General features: G+C 41.7%; 1 protein-coding gene across 1 annotated transcript in view; it reads left to right on the forward strand.

Annotated features, from left to right (window-relative positions):
- Positions 1-23,558, forward strand: part of LRIG3 (leucine rich repeats and immunoglobulin like domains 3) — a 53,362-nt gene that overhangs the window by 5,654 nt on the left and 24,150 nt on the right. The window contains exons 2-3 of the mRNA XM_055395362.2: positions 813-884; positions 1,173-1,247. Of these exons, the coding sequence (XP_055251337.2) occupies positions 813-884; positions 1,173-1,247 (147 nt within the window). The remainder of the gene's footprint in view (positions 1-812; positions 885-1,172; positions 1,248-23,558) is intronic.

Raw genomic sequence — 23,558 nt, forward strand, 5'->3', positions numbered from 1 at the left:
CCTGTAGAAATGTTACTAAGTTATAAGGAATCTCTGAGTTAGAAGCAGATTTATTTTAATGATTGAAAAGAAACCTGATCACAGGTTCTGAACAGTCTGCTTAACTGTGTTAGGTGGTTGATGTGCTTTAAATTACACATTATATTGAGATATTGAGATTTGGGGAAATTCAGAAAAAGGTTGGGTTGTTTCCTACCCTCGCAATACACACACACACACACACACACACAGAAGTTGGGTTGTTTCCTACCCTCTCAACACACACACACACACACACACACACCCCAGTACTTTAAATAATTTGGTGCCCTAATCCAGGGAAACAAATATGTATGAAAAGCAATTTCTACTTTCTTTGACTGTAATAAGGACTTTGATACTTAGTTTTACGATAATAAAAAGGTTTCTTTAGACATTTTAGTTTCAGCAACCTGCCTAATTAGCCACTTTTCATAAGCTATGACTTCATCATATCAAGTTGGAAGTGAGGAGATGGCAGGGGGTAGGGAGGGTGAGGCAAAACAACCAGTTCACAAAGATCTGTTCACCCTGGGCCAAAAACCATCTCCTAAAACATTTGTGGGCTTGGAGCATTTGAATCTGCCAGCCTCCTAAACTAATTTTGTCCTCAGAGTTTGTATTTTGGATTTTGCCCTCTAGTTTATGGACAGGATAGACCAATTATTTCTCATGTTGTAGCTGGTGTTGAGAGAGAGAGTTCATAAATCCAATCTGTCCTGCACATCATTAAGCACTGTTAGTGATTTTTGGAAACTACTTAACAATTTTATTTTTTTTTTTTTTTTCCACAGAGACTTAAGTCACAACAGATTGTCTTTCATCAAGGCAAGTTCCTTGAGCCACCTTCACAGCCTTCGAGAAGTGTGAGTTCAGCTCTTTCCTGTTTGAGGTTTGAATCAAATATATTACCCATCACAGTATTTGATTGTAAAGAGCATTTGGGTTACAATAATTATTGGGTTGACCAAGAAGTTCATTCAGGTTTTTCCATACCGTCTTATGGAAAAACTGGAGTGAACTTTTTGGCCAACCCAATATTTAAAACCTTTAACTTGGGAGAGGGATCTTTAAATGAATTTATAACGTTTTCACCTTTACGGAATACAGATTGTGTAATCAGCTTCTCTCTCTCTCTCTCTTTGGCTTTATAGGAAACTGAACAACAATGAATTGGAGACCATTCCAAATTTAGGACCAGTTACAACAAATATTACACTTCTCTCCTTGTAAGTGGATGTTAGAAGGATTTCACATGTATGTTTGCATGGACCATGGGGAGCAGTTTCATATGGGCTAGACTACAGATCTTACAAGCACAATATGCTTCCTATAAACTGGTTAACTTGTTTCCTAGCCTCTCTTTCTCTCTCCTAAATTTTCAGTATCATTGTAGCAAGGATGCTTTATACATTGCCATCCTTTGCTGCTGTGACCTCCAAGATTCAGAGAAGCCACCTTCACATGACAGAGACATGTATTTGATTATGGTAGACTAGGACTTAAATTCTTGTATCACTCAATGGTTGGCATGGGATCTATGGATTCAGTATTATATAGTTCCGTGGAGAATAAGCTATTTGGGGAGGAGAAATGGAGTTGATAAGAAAGCTTTGGGTATCCTCTTTTAAGTGTGACACCTGCAGTGGAAATCAAGTTGAGAAACATCAAATCAAACTATCCACTTCATACAGTTAAAATTCAATAGGTGATTGAAGTTAGAAGTATCATTGCATGTCCTTTTGCATATCTGAGTTTTCAAATAAGATTAAGTTGTGTTACATTTTTCTGTATTATTAGGTCAGATGATGTGTTTATATTTACACATTGGAGATGTTTTAGAATAATTTTGACTTTCAGCCTTTAAAGTCATTTCGAAGGAGCATGGTTTGATTTCTAAAATGAAATAGTTTACCACATCCATCTTGATTAATTTAAAAATACATTTAAGCCACTGAAGTTAAAAATGTTTTCCTCCTTTAAACAACTTAAGGGAAAAAAAAACACCATTGTTAGTTGCATCTGGGAAAGGTGTTGGGAGGGTTGAAATTATACAGTAAATTTCAGGAAAGCTGTTCAATTAATTAAAGTGATCACTACCCAATTGCTTACATCTGGTGATTTATACAGGTTTGTTTTTACTGAGAGCCCAGGTCAGCTAAGTCATGGGTGCAGCCGCTGTGTCTGCTTTCCTCTGTTTGAATAAGAACTGAGTGACATTTGATACTGATGTGGTTTTTCCAAAGATCAGAAACAGAAAGGAATAAAAGAAAAAGTTGGTATTTGACAAACACTGAATTTAAAGAAAGATTTTTATGCTAGTGTTCATACCTGTTTTGTCTTTCCCAGTTGCTTAAAATGTTGGCATCTGAATGGAGCAGACTTTTGGTATCTTTAATATCTTTAGCTGTTCTCCTTTGACCAAGGGGCCCATTTAAATCCCAGGGAATGACACTTCCTCGCCCCCCTGTCCTGGCCCTGTGTATTGGCAGATCCTGTCAGCATGTTGAAAGGGTCTTGAGGGTCGTTGCATGCTTCATGGCTGAGAGGGTCTGCAGTGGGGTTTTAGAATCTGGGTGGGTTGAGGAAAAAACAGTATTCTTTTGGGCATGATATAGAGTTGAAAGCGAAAGAACTTGTAAGGAAATTAGAAAGGTCTATCAGAAGTAAGTAACCCGGTGGTTTTACATTTTAAAGCTATGATTTTGTAATTAGAAAACTGAAATGACATCTGGAAAATTAGAAACCTTCAATATTTGAGCTCTTCTCCATGTTTTTGTTTGCCTTTCACCTTAGTGAATGATGAGTAATCTTCCCTGAATTTGAATAATCTCACTTTCTTTTCCCTTAATTTGTTGTAGTGCATCTAATCAGGGATTGCTTTGTTCCTCTAATAAAATGGTAGATCCTATTTATTACCTAGATTAAATAGACTCTGTAAAGAGTAATTTATCTCATGGGTCTGCTAATTCAATGTGTATAGTAAAAATTGTTTTTATACCTATGGAGTGTCTTGAAAAATTTACTTTCCTGGCTGTTCTCCTCTATAAATGTTTTGTTTTCTTCTGTAGGGTTCTCTTTTTTTGAGGGGGGGGGGATTTTGTCATACATAGTCATTGTTTCTAAAGCACTGTTAATTTCTGTCTGGTGTAGGATAGACTGTTCTAGTTTATATAGATGCACTTGAAAAATAACCAGAGCTGAAAGTCAGTACTTAAATACGTTTCTGAAATTTCAAAAAAAAAAAAAAAAAATTGTTACACTACATAACGTGGCTCAGATTAGAAATTTGCTATGGCACCACCATTAAATCCCATATCTTTTCAGTAGGTCCCCAGACTGTTTGACTTGTCGAGATTTTTAAAAAACATTTTGTGAGGGAAAACATTTTTCTGGGTAATTTGTGCAAGTTAAATAATTTGAAGATGTGTTAAAAAAAAGAAACTCATTTGTAGTCTTGAACATAAGATTTTTTAAACTTTTTATTTATTATTTTTTGGCTTCACTCGTTCTCTGTTGCTGCACATGGGCTTTGTCTAATTGCACTGAGCGGGGACTGTCTCTAGTTGTGGTGCTCAGGCTTCTTGTGGTGGCTTCTCCTGTTGCAGAGCACAAGCTCTGGAGTGGTCAGGCTTCAGTAGTTGTGGCATGTGGCCTTAGTTGCCCTATGGCATGTGGGATCTTCGCTGACCAGGGATTGAACCTGTATCTCCTGCACTGGCAGGCAGATTCTCAGCCGCTGGCCCACCAGGGAAGCCTGAGCCTGAGGTTTACCGTCGGCGCCCATTCACTTGCTGCTGTCTGTGGTGGGGGCTTCTCCTAGCTGGAGAGGTGGGATGCAGGGGAGACTGTGCAGAGAAGACCCTCCTCTTCTCTCAGCCGCAAGAGCCAGAAGCTAACATTGGGTCAACTGTCGCCTCTTGGCCAGAGATTATTTCAGTCAGGGACCAGTTCTGGTAACGTCAAGGAAGCCTGGTAAAATGCCAGCATCTTGGGATGATGGGTGGATGAGCATTGACCTTACCCACTAGCAAAACTCATCTCTGACCATATTAGGGAGCTTTCAGTATGTGAGAGACCTGCATAGGCTTGCTTTCCTCTGAACCCCACAAAGCCCTCGTTTAAAAGGCTGACATGCTAGGAGCAAAATGTGGTTTGTGTTTTGTGTTTACTTTTCCTCATTTCCTAGCCACACATGGCAGGATGGTATATTTTAAGGGAAGAAATGGAATAATTTTTGGAATGAGCATATTCTGTACTAAAACTGTTGACCTGGCATTAGCAAGGTGATTTTATCAGATGTAATAGTTCTTCTGGCTTCTTGTCATGTGGCATAAGCTGTCCAAAGATTGGACATTTTTGTTTTTCTCTTTTTGGGGGGAGCAGACATGTGAGATCTTATTAGTTTGCCTATCAGAGATCAAACCCATGCCCCTGCACTGGAAATTGCAGCATTCTTAACCACTGGGCTGCCAGGGAAGTCACACATTGGACATTTTTTTAAACCTGTGGCCTGAATTAGGGCAGATTTGAATCTTTAAGTCATGTAGCATTACTGTTGAACCAAAGAGGCCTTATTGGTCATTCAGTAGAGCTAGTTGGGTCTTATCTTGACAGTGGTTTATATGATACTGTCCAAAATGCAGATGCTTTGCCTGGTATCTTAAGACCTGAAAAGATTTAAGTAATGTCAAAGATGTACCTAGATTAATGCTTTTTGGTGGGGCCCAAGTAGATCCATTTTAAGACATCTACCTTGCTGAGACTCTGCTATTACATAAATATTTCTGAATTACTGATAAATTCAGCTTATCATGACCAAACAAGTCTTTTTCTCATTATCATCTCAAAAGTGGATCATTTCTCTGAAGTCCATCCTTTTCTTCATAACCTGTCATTTTTCCAGAGATGAAAGTATCATCCTTCTAGGGAGGTTATCATAAATATTGATCACATTTACCAGTGGGACCTCAACATGTGTGAGGTATGGATGATTGACTGCCATTGAAGAGATTTAAAGAAGAGTGAGATGATCAGTTTTGCCATTGGAAAGTATCACTCATAGACTAGTGTGGAGAATGACAGTGGCCAAGAGAGGGGCTTAAAGGAGCCAGGCGGTGAAGAAGCCACTACTGCTGCCCTGCAGTGATGGTGGCTCCATTCTCCTGCAGTGCAGCTGCCATCAATTCAGCAGAACAGTGATTGGATGCAAAACTCAAGTTGAATGGCTTGCAGTTAATTGGCAGGTCTTCTCCTTGCCAGTTTGCAGCCTTGGGCAGGACACAGTCTGTACTTCCTACTCTGTAAAATGAGGAGAATAGCGCCCACCTCACTGGGTTGTTGTGAAGACTGGGGGAGAGAATACAGTGAAACCTGCCTGCCATAGATTGAGTGCTCAGTGGAAATGAGTCACAGGCATGGGAATGAGTCATTCCTTCAGCCAGAATTTATGGAAGAAACAAACTGCCAGCTTCTGTTTAGTGTGCCAGGGACACGACAATGAACAAAGCAGAAAGTCTTCCTCTTATCATGAAGCTTCCATCCAAGTGGAGGGATAAGAGAAAATTAGTAAACAAACTTTAAAAGATAGCTTCAGTTCTTCGATAATGGCTGTGAAGAAAAAGAAAGGGCAAAGGGATAGAGAGCTAGGTCAGCTGCCCTTTAGGGTAGTCAGGAAGGCTGATTTTTGAAGATTTCCAAGACCTGCTCTGTGCTCGGTGCTGTTCGAAGGTGGAGGTTCAACACTGAACAAATCAAAAGTTGTGCCATCTTGGGGCTGACCTTCTCAGGGAAAGAGAAAGGAAATGAACTGAGTGGAAGGTGTGGTCAGAAGATGCTAAGTGCCAGGGAGAGAGGATGTAAAGGAGTGTGTGTGGTAGACAAGGAGTGGGGTTTACGGTTTTAAACGGGATTGAAGGGAGCAGCTCACTGGGAAGGTAGCACTTGATTCAGAGCCTGCAGGTGAGGGAGGGAGTCATGAGAAGTGTCCTGAGCGGTATGTTGGAGGGGGAAGGGGTCCTTTCCTTAAGCCTCCCTTGTCCTGTTCCAATCCCTTCTTGCCTTGTATATTCACCTGTGACATGACCATAAAATGATTTTATCTTATTTTCCTCCTCTATCATGACGCCTCTGGGGTTGACTCTTATTTTCCCTAGCACTTAATACAGGTTTATGGCATACATACATTGCACACATGCGTGCTCAGTCGCTTCAGTCGTATTCGACTCTTTGCGACCCTATGGACTGGAGCCTGGCAGGCTCCTGTCCATGGGGATTCTCCAGGCAAGAACACTGGAGTGGGTTGCCATGCCCTCCTCCAGAGGATCTTCCCAACCTAGGGATCAAGTCTGCCTCTCTTATGTTTTCTGCATAGGCAGGCAGGTTCTTTACCACTGGTGCCACCTGGGAATCCCCTATGGCATACAGTCAGTGTTTAATTAACATATGAATTGAATTAAGGAGTATTTATGGAACAGCACCTATACTTAGTATTATTCAAACAAATCTCCTAGAGACTTAGTCCATAGCAGAGGCTAAAAATTTACAGTGGAGAAAAAGAGTACCTGTATCTTACTAGTGTTCAGTTATGCATGCTTGGCAATGAATGAAATAAATGATAACAACCACAATAATAATGATTAAAGGAAAGAAAAACACAAGAGAAGTAATTTAAGTAGCCAAAGGATTCAACTCACCAATCTTACGTGGTGATCACATGTCCTGGAGAGTGTGTGAAATGAAAGTGTGCAGTAGATAAAAGCTCCCTTTCTGTTTGTCTTTCAAAGCTTGTCTATCTCAGCCCACGGAGGATGACTTTGGTCTTCAGAAATAGAGATGTTTTCTAGCCCATTGGGCCTGAAATGCATGTGAATGAACTATTTAATCAGGTCCTAAACTAAAAATTCAGAATACAAAACCACAAAACACAAAATTGATCTGTCCAAACACCAAAGGGAAAACTGGCCCTACAAGAATTACTGAGAGAGACAAGATACCTGTCTGCATAAAAATACCTTTGCTAGTGGTTCAAGGGTTCAAGGGCTTCCCCAGTGACTCAGTGGTAAAGAATCCACCTGCAATGTAGGAGACACAGGAGGATGGAGTTCGATCCCTGGGTTGGGATGATCTCCTGGAGTAGGAAATGGAAATCCATTCCAGTATTCTTGCCTGGAAAATTCCATGGACAGAGGACCCTTGCAGGCTACAGTCCCTAGGGTCACAAAGAGTTGAACACAACTGAGCCCACGGTGGTGGCGCTAGAACCTGCCTGCCAATGCAGGAGATGTAAGAGACACAGGTTCAATATCTGGGTCAGGAAGATCCCCTGGAGAAGGGCATGGCAACCTACTCCAGTATTCTTGCCTGGAGTATTTATTCTTGAATAAATAAAATGGACAGGGGAGCCTGGCGGGCTATAGTCCATAAGGTCACAAAGAGTTGGACATGACTGAAGCGAGCTGGCACATGCATGCACAAGCATATGGTGTTTGTGGATTGGATTGGATCACTTGGATAAGGGTTCAGGGTTATATCAATGATAGATGATTCCCCCTCCCAACCCCCTGCCACGGGCTTCAGAACCTGATGCTGCCTGAGATGTGGTACCATCTCATCACATGTCCTCCTGCATGGGAAATGCTTTGGGATGCAAGAAGGTATGAGAGTCCCACCTTCCCTCAGAGGTCTAGTCAGATTTATATGCTACAGACAATAATCCGAGGTAATAGGGAGTATTAACAATTTGAGTGGCATGAACAGTTGTTCTCGTAGACTTTGGAAAAGGGTGATGACCTTTCTTTCTTCAGATATGAAGCTCCCACCAGTGCAGTCTGTGTGGTTCTCCCTTGGCATTTGTCACCCGTCTCACTCCAGGGTAGGACTCGTGTCTGTTCTCTCAGCAGCCCAGTGCATTCTCTGCCACATAGGAGGTCCTGATTAAACATCTCAGTGGATGATAGATCTCGGGCCCTTGTGCAGAAGTAGAGATCTGAGCAAGGAATGGGGCCCCCAGGTTTCCTTTGACTCACGCTAATGACCCACCTGACCTGAAGCAGAGCTAATGACCTCTGCTTTGTTTATCGGGAGGAGCAGTGTAGATGTCTGCCAGTCCACCTTGTGTGGTTCCGGTGAAGGATCAAGTGTCAGGCTGTACATGAAAGGACTCGGGACAGCGTGAGCGGCCGCAGCTGCTGCTGATACAGTCAGAGTGCACTGGGGAGCGGGGGGTGGCCCGTGCGCCATGGATTCTAAAACAGGAGGGTCACAGGAGGAAGGAAGAATTTAGAAACATTATCCTGGAGGCAATGGATGAGGGAGGGGGAGAGAGCTTGACATTTGGGATGAATGGTCAAGGAGAACTTTTGCTAGCACTCAAATAAGGGCCTCCCTCGTGGTTCAGTTGGTAAAGAATTGTCCTGCAATGCAATAGATCCAGGTCTGATCCCCTGGAGGAGGAAATGGCAACCACTGTAGTATTCTTGCCTGGGAAATCCCATGGACAGAGAAGCTTGGCAGGCTATAGCCCATGGGGTCACAAGAGATGGGCACAACTTAATGACTAAACCAGGACCACCACTCAACTACAATTAATAAATGAGCAATATTCCCAGCCTGAAGGTTTACATAACTGTAAGATGGATTCGGAGCATTCCTATGTGCTGTGTTATTGTTTAGCGGGTCAGTCTTGTCTGACTCTTTGTGATCCATGGACTGTAGCCTACCAGGATCCTCTGTCCATGGGATTTTCTAGGCAAGAATACTGGAATGGGTTGCCATTTCCTTCTCTAGGGGATCTTCCTGACCCAGGAATAAAACCTGCGTCTCCTGCATTAGCAGGTGAATTCTTTACCTCTGAGCTACTGAGGAAGCTCTATGTTCTTAATGCTGGAGAACAAAGAAAATAGCACTTGGCCTCTGATGTCCAGGGGCTTTGAATAAATGTAATGCGCAGACACAGTAAAGAATAAAGACATCTCCAAGGAGGAGATGCCCTGGATGATAGAAGCAGAGGAAGGCTGTCCTTTCAGTGTGTAGACTAGTGAAAGGGTGAGTGAGGTCTAGACCTGAAAGGAGTTTGGGTACTTTGACAGGGATCAGCTCAAGTGTTTTACAGGTTTGGGGAGTAGTTGACGTTTTTTTTTTTAAAGCAGGGGAATGAAATAATTACTGTTCAATTTAGCACGGATTCTTCTTCTCTACTGTTTTTCAAGTAGTCATTAAGCAGTGTTCATATTCAGAGTCAAGGGCCATAGTCAATAACACAGCTTTGATAATTAACAGTTATGACTTGCCAAATACCTGTTATCCTTCCACCTTTAGGGCTTTCTGTCCCCTGAGCCCTGCTGGGTGCTAGGGCCACACATCTATTTTTCCACAGAAGGAAATTGACATGGAGTGGGAATCATGTGAGCCTTGACTTCTGTATGCTGAAAGGAGTAGAGTTGAGCTAATGACTAGATGTCAGATAATGCAGTATGACGTTATTTGTGTATTGAATCCAAAACTGTATCAAGTGGGAATTCTGTCCACGAGCATGCATTTCTCGTTATATTCCCAAAATCAGATTAATGAAAAATCAGTTTGGGAGACTTAAGAGACTGTTGCTTGGTTTCTTGGCACAGAGTTTATTTAAATGATTCATCACATTCAGTTTATAAGTTTTAAAGTATATTGATATTTTAATAGCCCACAGCTCAGAAATAAAGCTGCATGCGGGAAAGACAAGCATTTTTGTATGTTTTCAAGGGATGGTTTAGCTAAGTAATTTTATAACCATGCAGTAAAAGCTCAAAGGTAAAAACAGGGTTTTTTTGTATTTTTTTTTTAAATCAAAGTCTGTATAAGTTAGTATTTGAAACGAGGTCATCAGTTTCTCGTATAAATTAAGGGAAATTGCGGAGAAGCTTCAGTCAAAATTAGAACTTAAATTTCTAGGGAGTCAGGCTTCTGATAAAGTGGACGCAAACTGTATCCCATCTTTACCCACATGTGGGTGTAGATAAGCCTAAGGAATTTGCACCTTAACTGAAAAATTCATCCTCAAATGTGTGCTCTCCAGATGAGAATAAAAAGGACTAGTGTCTTCATATGTGAAGGATGTTGCATTCGAGGACCACCACCTTCACCAGTACAAACAAACCAGACAGTATTGTTTCATGGCAATGAGCTCCCTAAGCCCAAGTCTTATAAAACAAACACATAAGCATTTTAATATGATAAGTTGTAATCTTTTATTAGATTTTAAAATGTTTATATGTTATTTTGCACACAAGAGAGCTTACTGTACACAGAGCCATATGTGTAATACTCTTAAGTTTATCCTCACTGTTAGTCATAAACTGATCCCAAGAATACGCATTTGCTAGGTTTTTGAATTTCGATTTACAGTGGCTGTGTTTGAAACATAAATTTGTGATTGTGTCATGGCTCTTTAAACCCTTTAGGAGTTTCCCATTGCTCTTAGGTCATGAGCAAAAATCCTTCTCAAGATACGCAATGCTCTGCATGACCTGAGTCTTCTTTTCCCTTTGAGCCTTCTCTAGAATCATTGCTCACTTCTAGGAATGTACCAGCTTGTTCCTGCCTCAAATCCCTTTGCCTGGAATATTCACCCTCCCCCAGCTTCTGCTAAGTCCACCTTCCGCATTGTTATATCTGCTCTATTTAAAGTGTCTACCTTGGTATATATTCAGTCTCTTTTTTTTCCCCTTGTATATTTGTGATTCTTTCATATCCATTTCCACCATCAGAGTGAAACCTTATAAAAGCTGAGATCATGTCTTTCTTCATCCCCATCGTTGCCCTGCTATGGAGCTCAGCGCCTGGCATGTGGTAAACAGTCCATGTCTGTTGAATGAATGACTGAATCAGTTTCCCAGTCCAAATTAACATATAGTTAATTGCAGAAGAAACTAGTCAGTTAATCTTTTTGTTCTTATCTCTCTGCACACACTTAAAATTGTGTTCATTAACAGAACTTATTTCCAAAGTGACAACATTCTTAGATTTGACTTGGTGGCCCATTGGACACCTTTCTTCAATGGTGGTTTTGGAGCCCATAAAATTGACCCCCTAGCCCTCAAACTTGATTTTCCAGTATAGCTTGCTGCAAGAGCTTCTGTATTACCGGTGTTTATCCTGAACCTATATCATTTTCTCATCCTTTCCCTCAATTTCACATTAGCCTTTTGTTGGCTGCTTTGAAGTATCAAATGCAGCTCCTGCCAGAGACCTCTCTCTGCTGAATGAGGCTTGTGCTGCCAAGACAGACAAAACAGCAAACTTACAGCCTGCTGCTTTTCATGTTTGGAGAGACAAGATTGAACATGTTTCTCTATCCTGGCCTCATTACTTTTCCTCCTTTTCTTCCTTCTTTCACAGTCTGTGCTGTCTTCCATAGTCAAGAGGTTCAGGCTCTCATTGTTGGTTAGAGAGACCAGAACAATGACACAGGGCTCTAACCAGCACCTCCCTTTCTCTCTCTGTCTGCAAGTTGCTTAAGTACTAAATTTAAAACATGAGAAAAGGGGCAGTTATAAATATTAGCACCTCCTTTCTAGCACTTCCAAGCAACTGCCTTGCTTCTCCTTCCCTCTCCAGAAACCTTTAGCTGATAGAGTAGTCTCTAGAGTGAGGTTGAAGGCAGCGTAAAATATGAAGGTAATATTCACGGCAAGTACCATCTAGCGCAGGATAAGCCTGGTATACATTCTTGGACTGTCAGGTTTACTGTGGGTAAGCAATTTTAAATGGTTTTATAACAAAACAAACATAGAGTTAGAATAAAAATGAGCATAACTTTTTTAGAAAAAACAAGATGCTTTTGTATTTCATCACCGATGGCTGTGATGTCCTGCACAAGGTATTGACCTGGGAGAGAGGGCAGTACTCTTTAAAGACAAAGGCATATTTACAGAATCAGGACATTCGTCAGTTCACCATATAAATCCCTCTATTCTTTTATTCTCCTCCTCCTATCTGTCTTGCTTTCACTTCATCACCATCCATATGTAAACATCAGTAAAAAGGTGAGGGAAATGCCTTGCTAGATTATATAATCGGTCAGAACCCATGTCTTGTTAGTCTTGAGTGTTTGCATGCAATCCTTGTAACTTTGAATTAGAAGAGACATTTCTTCCTGTGGAGAGATCTCTGGAAGAGAGATTATCCAGCCTCCTCTTCAGCACTTTCAGGGACAAAAGCTCACTCCTATGTGAGGAGCCATTCCATTTGAAATAGTTTTAATTGTTGGGACTCTATTTGTTAAGCTGGGCTCTTTCTCTCAACAGCTTCTGCCTCTTCTCCTAGTTCTGTGCACTGGGGAGAACAACTCCAATCTATTTTCTGCATTCTAGCACTTACAAGTCTTAACTTATCAGGACTGCTTAAAGCTTTCTCTTCCAGCACAAGTTCCAATTCCCATTTTCTGGGATGACATGGGGTCTAGACCAGTGCGGTCCAGGAGCACTTTCTGTGATAATGGAAGCGTGTGTGGTTCACCATGGTGTGTCCTCCATGTGGCCGTGTGCTACTGCACACGTGGAGATTGCACATGTGAAATGTGGCTGGTGTGACTGAGGAATGGAATTTTAAATTTTATTTAAAAAGCCACACGCGGCCCATGGCTATTATGCCGGATAGTGCAGATCTAGACTCTGGAAGTCTTCCCCTCACACTCATCCTCTAGTATGACGCTAAAACCCAGCGCTCAGGGCAAAATAACTGAGGTGTGGTCTAATACAGAATATGGTGGACCGTGTCTCTTGACCAGAATATGGGGTGTTAATGAAGTGTAAGATTAAATTACCTTTTTAAGGACTGTGATGTATTGTTGGCGCATATTGAGTTGTGGTCAGCCAAGATCCCCACGTCTATTGTCATGCTCCTAAGAACTGCCTCCAAGTAGGCCTTTATAAATGCTTGATTAAAAATTCGAAACACTGCCTTTCCCCAGCTTAATGTCTCAGTTGCTTCTAGACCATCATTTTAGTCTGTTGAGAGGCTCGGGATCATGACACTTGCAGTCCTGTTGTGTGTGCACTTGATCATTCACATCGCTATCTGTATTCATACAAACATGGACAGCAGACTTAGCAGGAGCCACGAAGCATCTTCCCCAAAGGTCCCTGCCAGTCTGTGACTAAAAACTCAGCGTGTGAACTCGCTTGCCTATAGGATCATCACCACCACGTGTACTTTCTCTTGTTCACAAGGACAAGTTAAGTACTTTATTAAACCAAGACATTCTGTGATGTTCCTAGTCCACTGGTCTGTGGACCATATCAGAAAAAATAAAGTGACTTTTATTTAGCCTTTTATGTTCATAGGGATGAATCCTCTCTATGATAGCTCTTTATTAATTTGATGTTCAGAATAATGATGCCGTGTTTTCTGGTTCATAGTATCATCTTAAGGTAAAATTTACATAGGCTAATATTTTTGTTAGAATATCTAAGTTGAATGATGTTTTGCTAAAAAAGTTACAGTAACGTTTATGAGGGAAGGTTTTATTTTGGTTTTTAGAGAAAATCTGGTTTTATTCACCAATCAGATGCCTATTGAAGACATCCTATAAGGCCTGGTGGACTGAGCACTTTTGCTTCACTCTGCTCTAATCAAGAACCCCCTTAAAAATGAAAATAAAGGACTAAAGTGCACACAGACAGGAATAAAGACAAACAGGAGGGGAGACAGTCCAAACAAAAGATGCCACAACAATTTTTCAAGCAAGAGCACGAATTGTAAATGGCTTAGTGAGAGTGGATCCCAAAATAAACAAACACTTTTCTTGCTGCAAAAATGCTTCTCTGAATGCTTCAGGAATTCAAAGCCGGTCAAGAAAGGGGTACAGGATAGGACTGAAAATGGGGGGTTGGTGAAATGGACCTCCAGATTCCCCCTCCAGAACTTAAAGCCAAGTGACTGCCCTTCCTTTAACGAAGGCAGAAAACTGGAAGTTTACTTTCTAGAGAGTTGAAACTAACTTCTGGGGCATATGGGGCACAGGCCCAGCTGGGACGAGGGGTGAGGCTTGAGGATAGCATCTCCTGCAATCAGGGAAGTTAAGTCCAGTCTAAACGGGAGGGTGACAGTTCTCCTCTCAGCTTATGTTTGTGTTCACCTTCCTAGAGACTAGCCGTCAGGCTTATTACACCAGCCTTGAGGCTGGAGGGCTTGAGCCATCAGACAGATGTGTGTGGATCCATTGTGAAACAGACCCTGCTCAGCCAGCTTTGGGGGGCTGCTTTTCACTAAATAAGAGCAGACTGCCAGTGATCACTGACTTTTTTTATTATTAATTTGTATTGAAGTATAGTTGCTTTACAGTGTGGTGTTTCTGCTGTGCACAAAGTGAGTCAGCTGTATGTATACACATACCCACTCCCTTTTGGATTTCCTTCCCATTTAGGTCATCACAGAACGTTGAGTAGAGTTCCCTGAGGTGTGCAGTAGGTTCTCATTAGTTATCTACTTTATACATAGTAATCATTGATAGAATTCCTATAAATAGAGTCTGAAATACATGGGAAAAGGGAACCAGGGACAATGGACGGAGATGGGAACTTCGAAACAACCTGTATCTCTAGAAAGAAGAGAGAACATGTTATATCCACAAACAAAAGTATGGTAAATAATAATAAATATTTCAGAAAAGAAGAACGGGAGGGACTCTTAAATGTAATAACAGACTGAAACTGAAGAGAGAATGGAAATTATAAAAAAGTAAGTATAACAGACACTTTAAAAAGATAATAGAAATGTTGGAAGAAGGTTGAAAAACTCTATAAAAGAACCAAAAGACAAAAAGATGGAAAACAGGAGAGGAAAAAATAAGAAACTTAGAGGATCAACTAGGAAATCTGTATTATTAGAATTCACAAAGAGACATATATGGAAATAGCAAAGATGAAATTATCAAAGAGACAAAATAATTTCCCAGAGCCAAAGAACACACATTTCTAACTTGAGAGACCATACTGAGTGCCCGCAAATGAAATTTTTAAAATGACATATACTGAGGGAATCTTACTGTGCAATTTTAGAATATCACAATTGAGACAAAGCTCTGAGAGGAGGAAAATTAAAATGCAAAGCAGGTCACCTGTAAGGATCAGCAGTGGTCCTCCCAGTGCGAACCTCACAGCATCAGTGTCACCTGGGAACTTGGTAGAAATGCAGATTCTCAGGTCACCCTCAGACCTACTAACACAGAAACACTGAGTGTGGGGCTCAACAATCAGTACCTCAGCAGGCCTCTGCCCCAGTTTTGATGCCTGTTGCAGTTTAAGAAACACTGCTGTTGAGAAGCAGTGTTTCTTCTGCTCCCCAGACTTAACATCCTTGAGTGTTGTGACAGAGTAAAACAGTCTTCAAAATCCTAAGGAACAGGATTTCTCATCTCAACTCTGTCCACACCTAGCTGTCGATAAAGACATTACCAAGTAGGAAAAAAGAAAATGTCTCTACACTAGATTTTTTAGAAAGCTAGTGAAGGATATACTCCAGGAAAATGAGAATAAACCAAGAAAGACTGGGCAGCCAGGCAGTGGGACTCCCACAGGAAAGAAGTCCCCTGCCAAAGTGAGACCAGGTTCTGTAAGAGGCTATGATTTTATAGGATGATTGTGTGAAGCCTCTGTAGCGAATCTGGTCATTTGCAGAATTTGTCATCCCAATCCACAACTCCTTAGAGCTGGAAGAGTACTTTTCCTTCCGTTTCCTCCCACTGACAGTGAGAAAATCAGTTCAAACACTATGGTAGATCAAGACACACAAGTGGGAACAGAATCAGAGTCTCCTTGCTGGGGAACTGTAGTATGAACTGCTGCTTCAAAGAGATCCTACTTTTGGCAGGTTGATTGACGTGTGGCCTCGCAGTGTATGTTTACTTTTTCTGACTGGAAGCTGTAGTGGTGATACTGCTTTCTGATGTACATATGCATCTTGAACCACAGTTTAGGTACCTCCTTACTGGCCAATTTAAAGCTTGATCTAGAGTTTTAAGACTGATCAAGATTTATTTGGTCACTTCATAGTCTTGAACCCATTTATTTAATTCTGACTTTTGAGAACCAAAGATGAGTCAGAGATTTTCTTCTATCACAAGTAAACCACAAGCTTGTGGGAAGACTTAAAATCGCAGATTAGTCACGGCAGTGGTCTGACCTGTGAAAATGACTGTGGAGGACCTTGCCTCAAAAGAGAGGTAGGGAAAAATATTTTTATTAAATTTTCATCATATATATTTCAATTATTTCAATTTCAAACAATTGTTCAGTAAGTATCTTGTTTAGGATCATGTTGTCTTCTAGGACCTGTCCTTAAACTTTGTTTACATGAAAGGACTGAATAGAATGTATATTTGGGGGATCAAAAAAAGGGTTGTTTTGTGTGTGGCACAAGGGTGTTTTCTACCTATACTTCTTTTTTCATGCTTGTGAAAGTGAAAATGTTAGTTGCTTAGTCTTGTCCAACTCTTGTGACCCCATGAACTACAGTCTGCCAGGCTCCTCTGTCCATGGAATTCTCCAGGCAAGAATACTGGAGTGGTTTGCCATTTCCTCTTCCAGGGGATCTTCCCAACCCAGGGACTGAACCTGGATCTCCTGCATTGCAGGCAGATTTTTTCCCGTCAGAGCCACCGAGGCCCTGATTATTGAAGGATCTCTTTATTAAAACTTTGTGGACATCTTTATCGTGTTCTTGATCCCAAAGATAATTATATTTTTCTGTTGAACTGTCTTTTAGCTGAAAGAATGGATTCTGTGCTCCTTACAGATCAGTAATGCTTCATCAGGAATCTGTCTCCTTGCAGAAGCTTCCTCAATTGGCTTTATCCTTTGATGCTACAGGACCCAGTGGACCAGTCTAAACATGTGTTCTTTTAATGAAACTTCTTAATTATCTTTTTAGAGAAAAGATGAGCAGACAGTTTATTTTTATCTGCACAGGAGAGGCTCTTTGCTTGCCAAGTCTCTGTGCTAAAAGAAGCCTAATATTACGGGGTTAGTTATTCCAGCCAAGGTAGTTTTCAAGGAAGCCTTTTTTTTTTTTTTTTTTTAAGTGGAGATGGGGAGAGAAGAGAGGTTATTTTTGGAAATACAAATGATCTTTAATGTATTTGCAAATGTAATGTTTTCTTTTGCAGCTTGTAATACCTTTATAAATGGTGTTAAACTGGTGACTTACAAGTTACATATAGCAATCAACACTTCCTTGGGGCCTGGCCGATTGTCCCAGTTCATACAATTAATCTGCTTGCTTAATAGTTGTATGGAATGACCATGGACTCTGCAATTTGTCGACTGTAATAACTGAACTGGACTTCGTGGATGTGGTCAAAGTAATGTATTCTAAGAAAAGAGGGCATTGCAGGATGTTTTTTAAAAAAAAATGGTTTCAAATTAAATTTCACTGCACATACCCTCTCTAAGAGGAAAATGCCACATGTGCATACCTTCTCCAAACAGCCAAGCTTGCATGACTTTACACAACAAACTGCAGAACCTTCAGCTGCCTTTATGTTGTCCAACAGGCAGGAGACAGTTGAGACCATTGACAGATATCTCTTATTCACCAAGAAGCTACAGTTTAATTGGTTTCAGGAATTCCAGTGTGATAAAACTTGATATTCTGGTTCCTCATAAAGAGTCTTCCAGTCTGGGACTCTCCTCTCCAACTTTGGAAATAAACTAACATAGTTTATATCCACTTAAGACTGCATGAGGGCTTCCCAGGTGGCTCAATGCTAAAGAATCTGCCTGCCAACACGGGAGACACAGGTCCAATCCCTGGGTTGGGAAGATCCCCCAGAAGGAAATGGTAACCCCCTCCATATTCTTGCCTGGAAAATCCTATGGACAGAGGAGCCTGGTGGGCTACAATCCATGGAGTCTCAAAAGAGTCAGACACAACTGAGCGACTAACACTTTTCACACCTTAACATTCTTTGCAGGGTTCAGAATATGAGAACAAACGGACACACTTCTCACACATGAGAATTACACATTTTGCCATGTTCCTAGGGATTGCAGACATGGAAATGTCAGAACTGGGCTATTCTGGTCAGTGGCATCTCACATCTGAGCAAGAGGGGGCCCTATCTGCTTTCGAAGGGGACCCCCTGAGGACTCTCGTATACACAGACAACACACAGGGGCAGCGAGTCACTCGGAGGGGAACTGGGTCCCAGTGTCCAGAGGCTGCAGAGCTCGAAACCTGAGCCCATATGTCGGGAGGAGAAAGCACAGCCTTGGCCCTGCAAACCAGAGGAAGAATGGGGCTATCCCCCACAAAATGGGTGTCCAGGCATACTGTCACTGTTCCCCACCGTGCTGCCTCTGTCCTCTGCGCCTCCTCCTGCCTGTCCCCAACCCCATCTTTCTCCCCACTGCTGCCAGAGTAGCCTTTCCAACATGTTCGTCTGATGTTGTCAGCCACCGTCTGAAATCCTCTGTCCTCCCCCTCTACATGAGTGATCTGGAGATAAAGGCCACGTGACTAACGTGGTTTACAGGGTCCCACCTGACCTACTATCATCTCCTCACTCTTGTGCTTCCTGTTTCTCCCGTCTCCACTCAGGACCTCCCACCATCAAGGCTTTCTTCCATTTCTTTAAGGGGGAAAAGCTTTACCTTGCTCTCACTTCCTTTCTTAATATTCCCTTTTGTTTATATTTTATTTTAAATTAATTTTTATTGGAGTATAGTTGCTTTGCAGTGTTGAGTTGGTTTCTACTATACAGCAAAGTGAATCAGATGTACATATACATATAGTCCGTCCCATTTGGATTTCCTTCCCATTTCGGCCAGCACAGAGCATTGAGTAGGGTTCCCTGTGCTGTGCAGTAGGTTATCGGTAGTCATCTGTTACACACAGTACCGTAAGTGTGTCAGCCCCGTCTCCCAGTTTGCTCCTCCTCCCCTTCCCCTTTGGTATCCAGGTTTGCTCTCTGTGTCTGTGACTCTGTTTTGTTTTGCAAACAAAATCATCTGTACCATTTCGCTAGATTCCGCCTACATGCATTAATAAATGATATTTATTTTTCTCTTTCTGACTTATTTCACTCTGTTGACAGTCTCTAGGTCCCTTGCTTCTACTCAGAACACTAGCCTCCCCTTTGCCAGGGGAAGTTTGCTGGTGCCCATACCCCTCCCACAGCTTCTTAGGAGTCTGTCCTTTCGTCTTCACGTGTCCCTGTGGTGGTTGCTTCCTCTTGCCTGCCTGTTCCCCCAACTAGAATTTCAGTGCTGTGAGGTCAGGGATGACATCTGTCTTGTTCTCTGCCAGGTCATCAGCACACTCAGAGCAAATACCACCATATAAAAATGGTAAGTTGGGTTTGGTTCTGCTTAAAGGTATTTGGCAAAGTAGGCTGAAAAATGAAGTTAGCAACAGAATGAAACCATTATTGTTGGACCTGAAAAGCCAAGGCTGAAATACCTGGGCCTCCTGTTTTTCCCGTGGCCTCTGAGCAGCCTAAGGCCACCATCTGCATTCCAACTGACCTGGCCCCCAAGTCTGTATTTGTCCACAAGGGACTGAGTATACTTGACCTCAGCAGTGATGTGACCAAGGAACGCCTTGTACTATCAACAAGCATAAATAACCAAAATATTCGTGGTCCTTAAGATGGATTTGCACAAGGCTGGGATGCCTTCCATTGCTAAGAGTACAGATTTTTGAACAGTGGAAGGATGGCATTTCCACATTAACTTAAGTAATGGAAAAAGATACACAGTTTTGTTAAAATATTACACATCTTCTGCCAAAAATATTACTTAGCTGCAGTGCTTTTAATGTGTTCATCAATTTTGGCATTTTTCCATATTTGGAGAAAAATTAAAACTTGGAGTTGAATTGAGTCTTTGTCTCCTAAAAGTGGTTATTTGTGACCCCACTCTGTTATGAAATATATTTATTTTGAGGGTTTTAAGTGATTAAAAAGATTTTTTTAAACTAATTTTTTTTAATATAGTTGTCTTTTCAAAAACCCTTCTTGTTTGATAGAGAACAAGTTTGTTTGTTTTTTTAAACTGGTACATATCAGGTGGTTATTTGCCAGTTAATCTGAAAGCTAATATGAAACTGGTATTTGGATTTAATTCAGTTCCATTAGAACAGAGTTAAAATTTTGTGATACAGGGCCCATTATCCTGGCAGTTGTGAGGGATTTTTGTACTGGGACGCAGCGCTGACAAAGACATTACTGTACAAGCTCCATTTATAACTGAGTACTTTCACACTGCAATTTAGGAGGTGTGCAGCTCAGGAAATTGCTGGCTTTGGCCGGAGCACACTTTAACTGCAAGGAAAATTTTATTCGTCACTCAAGTAATTGGCAGTTTTAATACCTTGTTCATAATTACCTTATAAACAAACGAATATACAAACCAAAGATTGTGTGGCCTGTTATCTAACTTGTAGCCTTCTTTGAGCAACGGGATAGACACCTGTGGGTCTCCCTCTCCCTCCCACCAATTACTAGTTTGCTCCATTTATTGCGAACCTATGGCTGTTTCTTCTTGCTGTTGTTAAATAGAAGCGTAGCTCTGCTAGCTCGCCCCAAACAACCTGGGGACCAAAACCAGATGCAGAGTTTGATGGGAGGCAGTGCCTACAGACCAGACAGGGAGGGAAGGAGATGAGAAGGGGGTGCTTCAGGATTACTGTGCTGTTTGGTGGAGGAGACATCCTGGTAATGCAAACATTTGGGCTAAATGCATTTAAGAGAACATTTTTGTCCCCCAAAATGTGGTTTTTTTTAAACCCACACACCCTGACCCTGCAGCCCTGTGGCTTGTCTGTTGGACTGAATCCATCTCCGGGACGTAGAAACTGACTAATTGTCTCACTTGCCTTGCCCTGTACCTCACAGCTAGATCAAGGGGTTTACATGATGATGAATCCAGATGCGGGAAATGGTCAGAATCAGAGGTCGTGGCTGACTTAACTCTAAACAAAGTCTGTTAACACTTTATGGGAATCTCAGGAGCTTGATAATTGTAACTTATACATGGGACTGCTAAGCCCCCGCCTTTTGCTGAACCTTACTATTTTCACAGAGTTCAGCTGTTAGGATATAAATCACCCATGCCTGTTGCCTTGTGTATGATTATTTTTAAAATGGCGTTAGGTTTTCAGATGACTTGGGTTAAAAAAAGACAATTCGCTGACAGTCCTTAGAGGTAACACATGGAGATTTTTCAACAATCTTTTGAGAGTTCTGTTAGTTATTTGTTATTGGAATAGATTTAAAATGTATGGCCTGTTTTCTCCTTTTACTGGGAAAAGCAACACCTGGCATTTGCAGGTATTTGCAAAGCTAGCTTTCTACTCTGTTGGGTGCCAAACACATGCAGACACCTGAGTTCCTCTTAATCCTTGGGAGACCCCGTTTTTAGGGCCTCCTTAGTGTTGGCATTGGAGAAGGAAATGGCAGCCCATTCCAGTATTCTTGCCTGGAGAATCCCATGGACAGAGGAGGCTGGCAGGCTACAGTCCATGGGGTCACAAAGAGTCAGACACAAATGAGTGACTGGGCACACAGTGTTGGCATGATGATGGCTCAGTGAGCTGGTGTGCATCCCCAGAGGAGTTTGGAATCAGTAGTTCAGCATTTTTGCAGCCGTGAGAAGTTGCAGGTCCTTCTAGAGGTGCATCTTCATGTAAGCACTTTCATACAAAAATATGTTTGTATTCAATCAAACAGCTTTCAGGGAGTGCTTCGGGACCAATAGGGAGTTACTCTGCAAGGTGGGAGAGCTTAGGCTTCTTAAGTTAAAAGCTATAGTTTCCTAATTTAAACACCAGAGAGATGTTGTTATGATTAAATGGCATAATATATGAAAAATGTCTAGCATAGGTCTTGGCTTTTAATATGTCCTCAGTGTTACTAGATTCCTTGTATGTTCTAAAACGGGCTTCTCATCCTACCTGCCCACACAGAAGATGTAAGAGACGCAGGTTCGATCCCTGGGTTGGGAAGATCCCCTGGAGGGGAGGGCATGGCAACCCACTGCAGTATTCTTGCGTGGACAATCCCATGGACAGAGGAGCCTGGTGGGCTGTAGTCCATAGGGTCTCAAAGAGTCAGACACGACTGAACGACTTAGCACGCACACATGCACATTCCAAAACTGAGGGGTAGAGACACAGTTTCAAAGGAGCTCACAGTATGGCAGAAGAGACCAACAGCATAAAAAGTGCTCTGTCAAATGCAGCAGAGGATTTTGTGGAAATACACGAGAGGTGCTCTTGTGGTGAGAGGCACATGAATCATAATAATGCAAAAGAACAACTTACAGACCCAGAAACATTTTAATGTGTCTTTTGTTACCTGAACATTATTGACTGGAGTGTTTCAGTATTAACAAATATCTGGCCACGGGCATTAGAATTTGCAAGAATCCTCTGGTCTGAAATATATTAATAAAGCACTCTACGAATGTGGCTATTGGTAACAAAGATACACATACAATCTTATTTCTAAATTTTCCTCTTAAGTGAGGTTTACCTAAGACTATGTCTAGAGATACGCAGATGACACCACCCTTATGGCAGAAAACAAGGAGGAACTAAAGAGCTTCTTTCAGTTCAGTTACTCAGTCGTGTCCAACTCTTTGCAACCCCATGAATCACAGCACGCCAGGCCTCCCTGTCCATCACCAACTCCCGGAGTTCACTCAAACTCATGTCCATCGAGGTGGTGATGCCATCCAGCCATCTCATTCTCTGTCGTCCCCTTCTTCTCCCGCCCCCAATCCTTCCCAGTATCAGAGTCTTTTCCAGTGATTCAACTCGTCACATGAGGTGGCCAAAGTATTGCAGTTTCAGCTTTAGCATCAGTCCTTCCAATGAACACCGAGGATTGATCTTCATTAGGATGGACTGGTTGGATCTCCTTGCAGTCCAAGGGACTCTCAAGAGTCTTCTCCAACACCACAGTTCAAAACCATCAATTCTTCGGCGATCAGCTTTCTTCACAGTCCAACTCTCACATCCATACATGACCACGGGAAAAACCATAGCCTTGACTAGACGGACCTTTGTTGGCAAAGTAATGTCTCTGCTTTTTAATATACTATCTAGGTTGGTCATAACTTTCTTTCCAAGGAGTAAGCGTCTTTTAATTTCATGGCAGCAATCAGCATCACAATAAACTGTGAAAATTCTGAAAAAGCTTCTTTATGAAAGTGAAAGAGGAGAGTGAGAAAGCTGGCTTTAAACTCAACATTCAGAAAACAAAGATCATGGCATCCAGCATCACTTCATGGCAGATACATGGGGAAACAATGGAAACAGTGAGAAACTTTATTTTGGGGGCTCCAAAATCACTGCAGATGGTGACTACAGCCTGAAATTAAAAGACACTTGCTCCCTGAAAAAAAGCTGTGACCAGTCTAGACCGCATATTGAAAACCAGAGAAATTACTTTGCCAACAAAGGTCCATCTAGTCAAATCTGTGGTTTTTCCAGTAGTCATGTATGGATGTGAGAGTTGGACTATAAAGAAAGGGGAGCACCAAAGAATTGGTGCTTTT

The sequence above is a fragment of the Moschus berezovskii genome, chromosome 6, assembly GCF_049115385.1.
Source record: "Moschus berezovskii isolate FMDL1 chromosome 6, NW_MosBer_1.0, whole genome shotgun sequence".
NCBI classification, from domain to species: Eukaryota; Metazoa; Chordata; class Mammalia; order Artiodactyla; family Moschidae; genus Moschus; species Moschus berezovskii.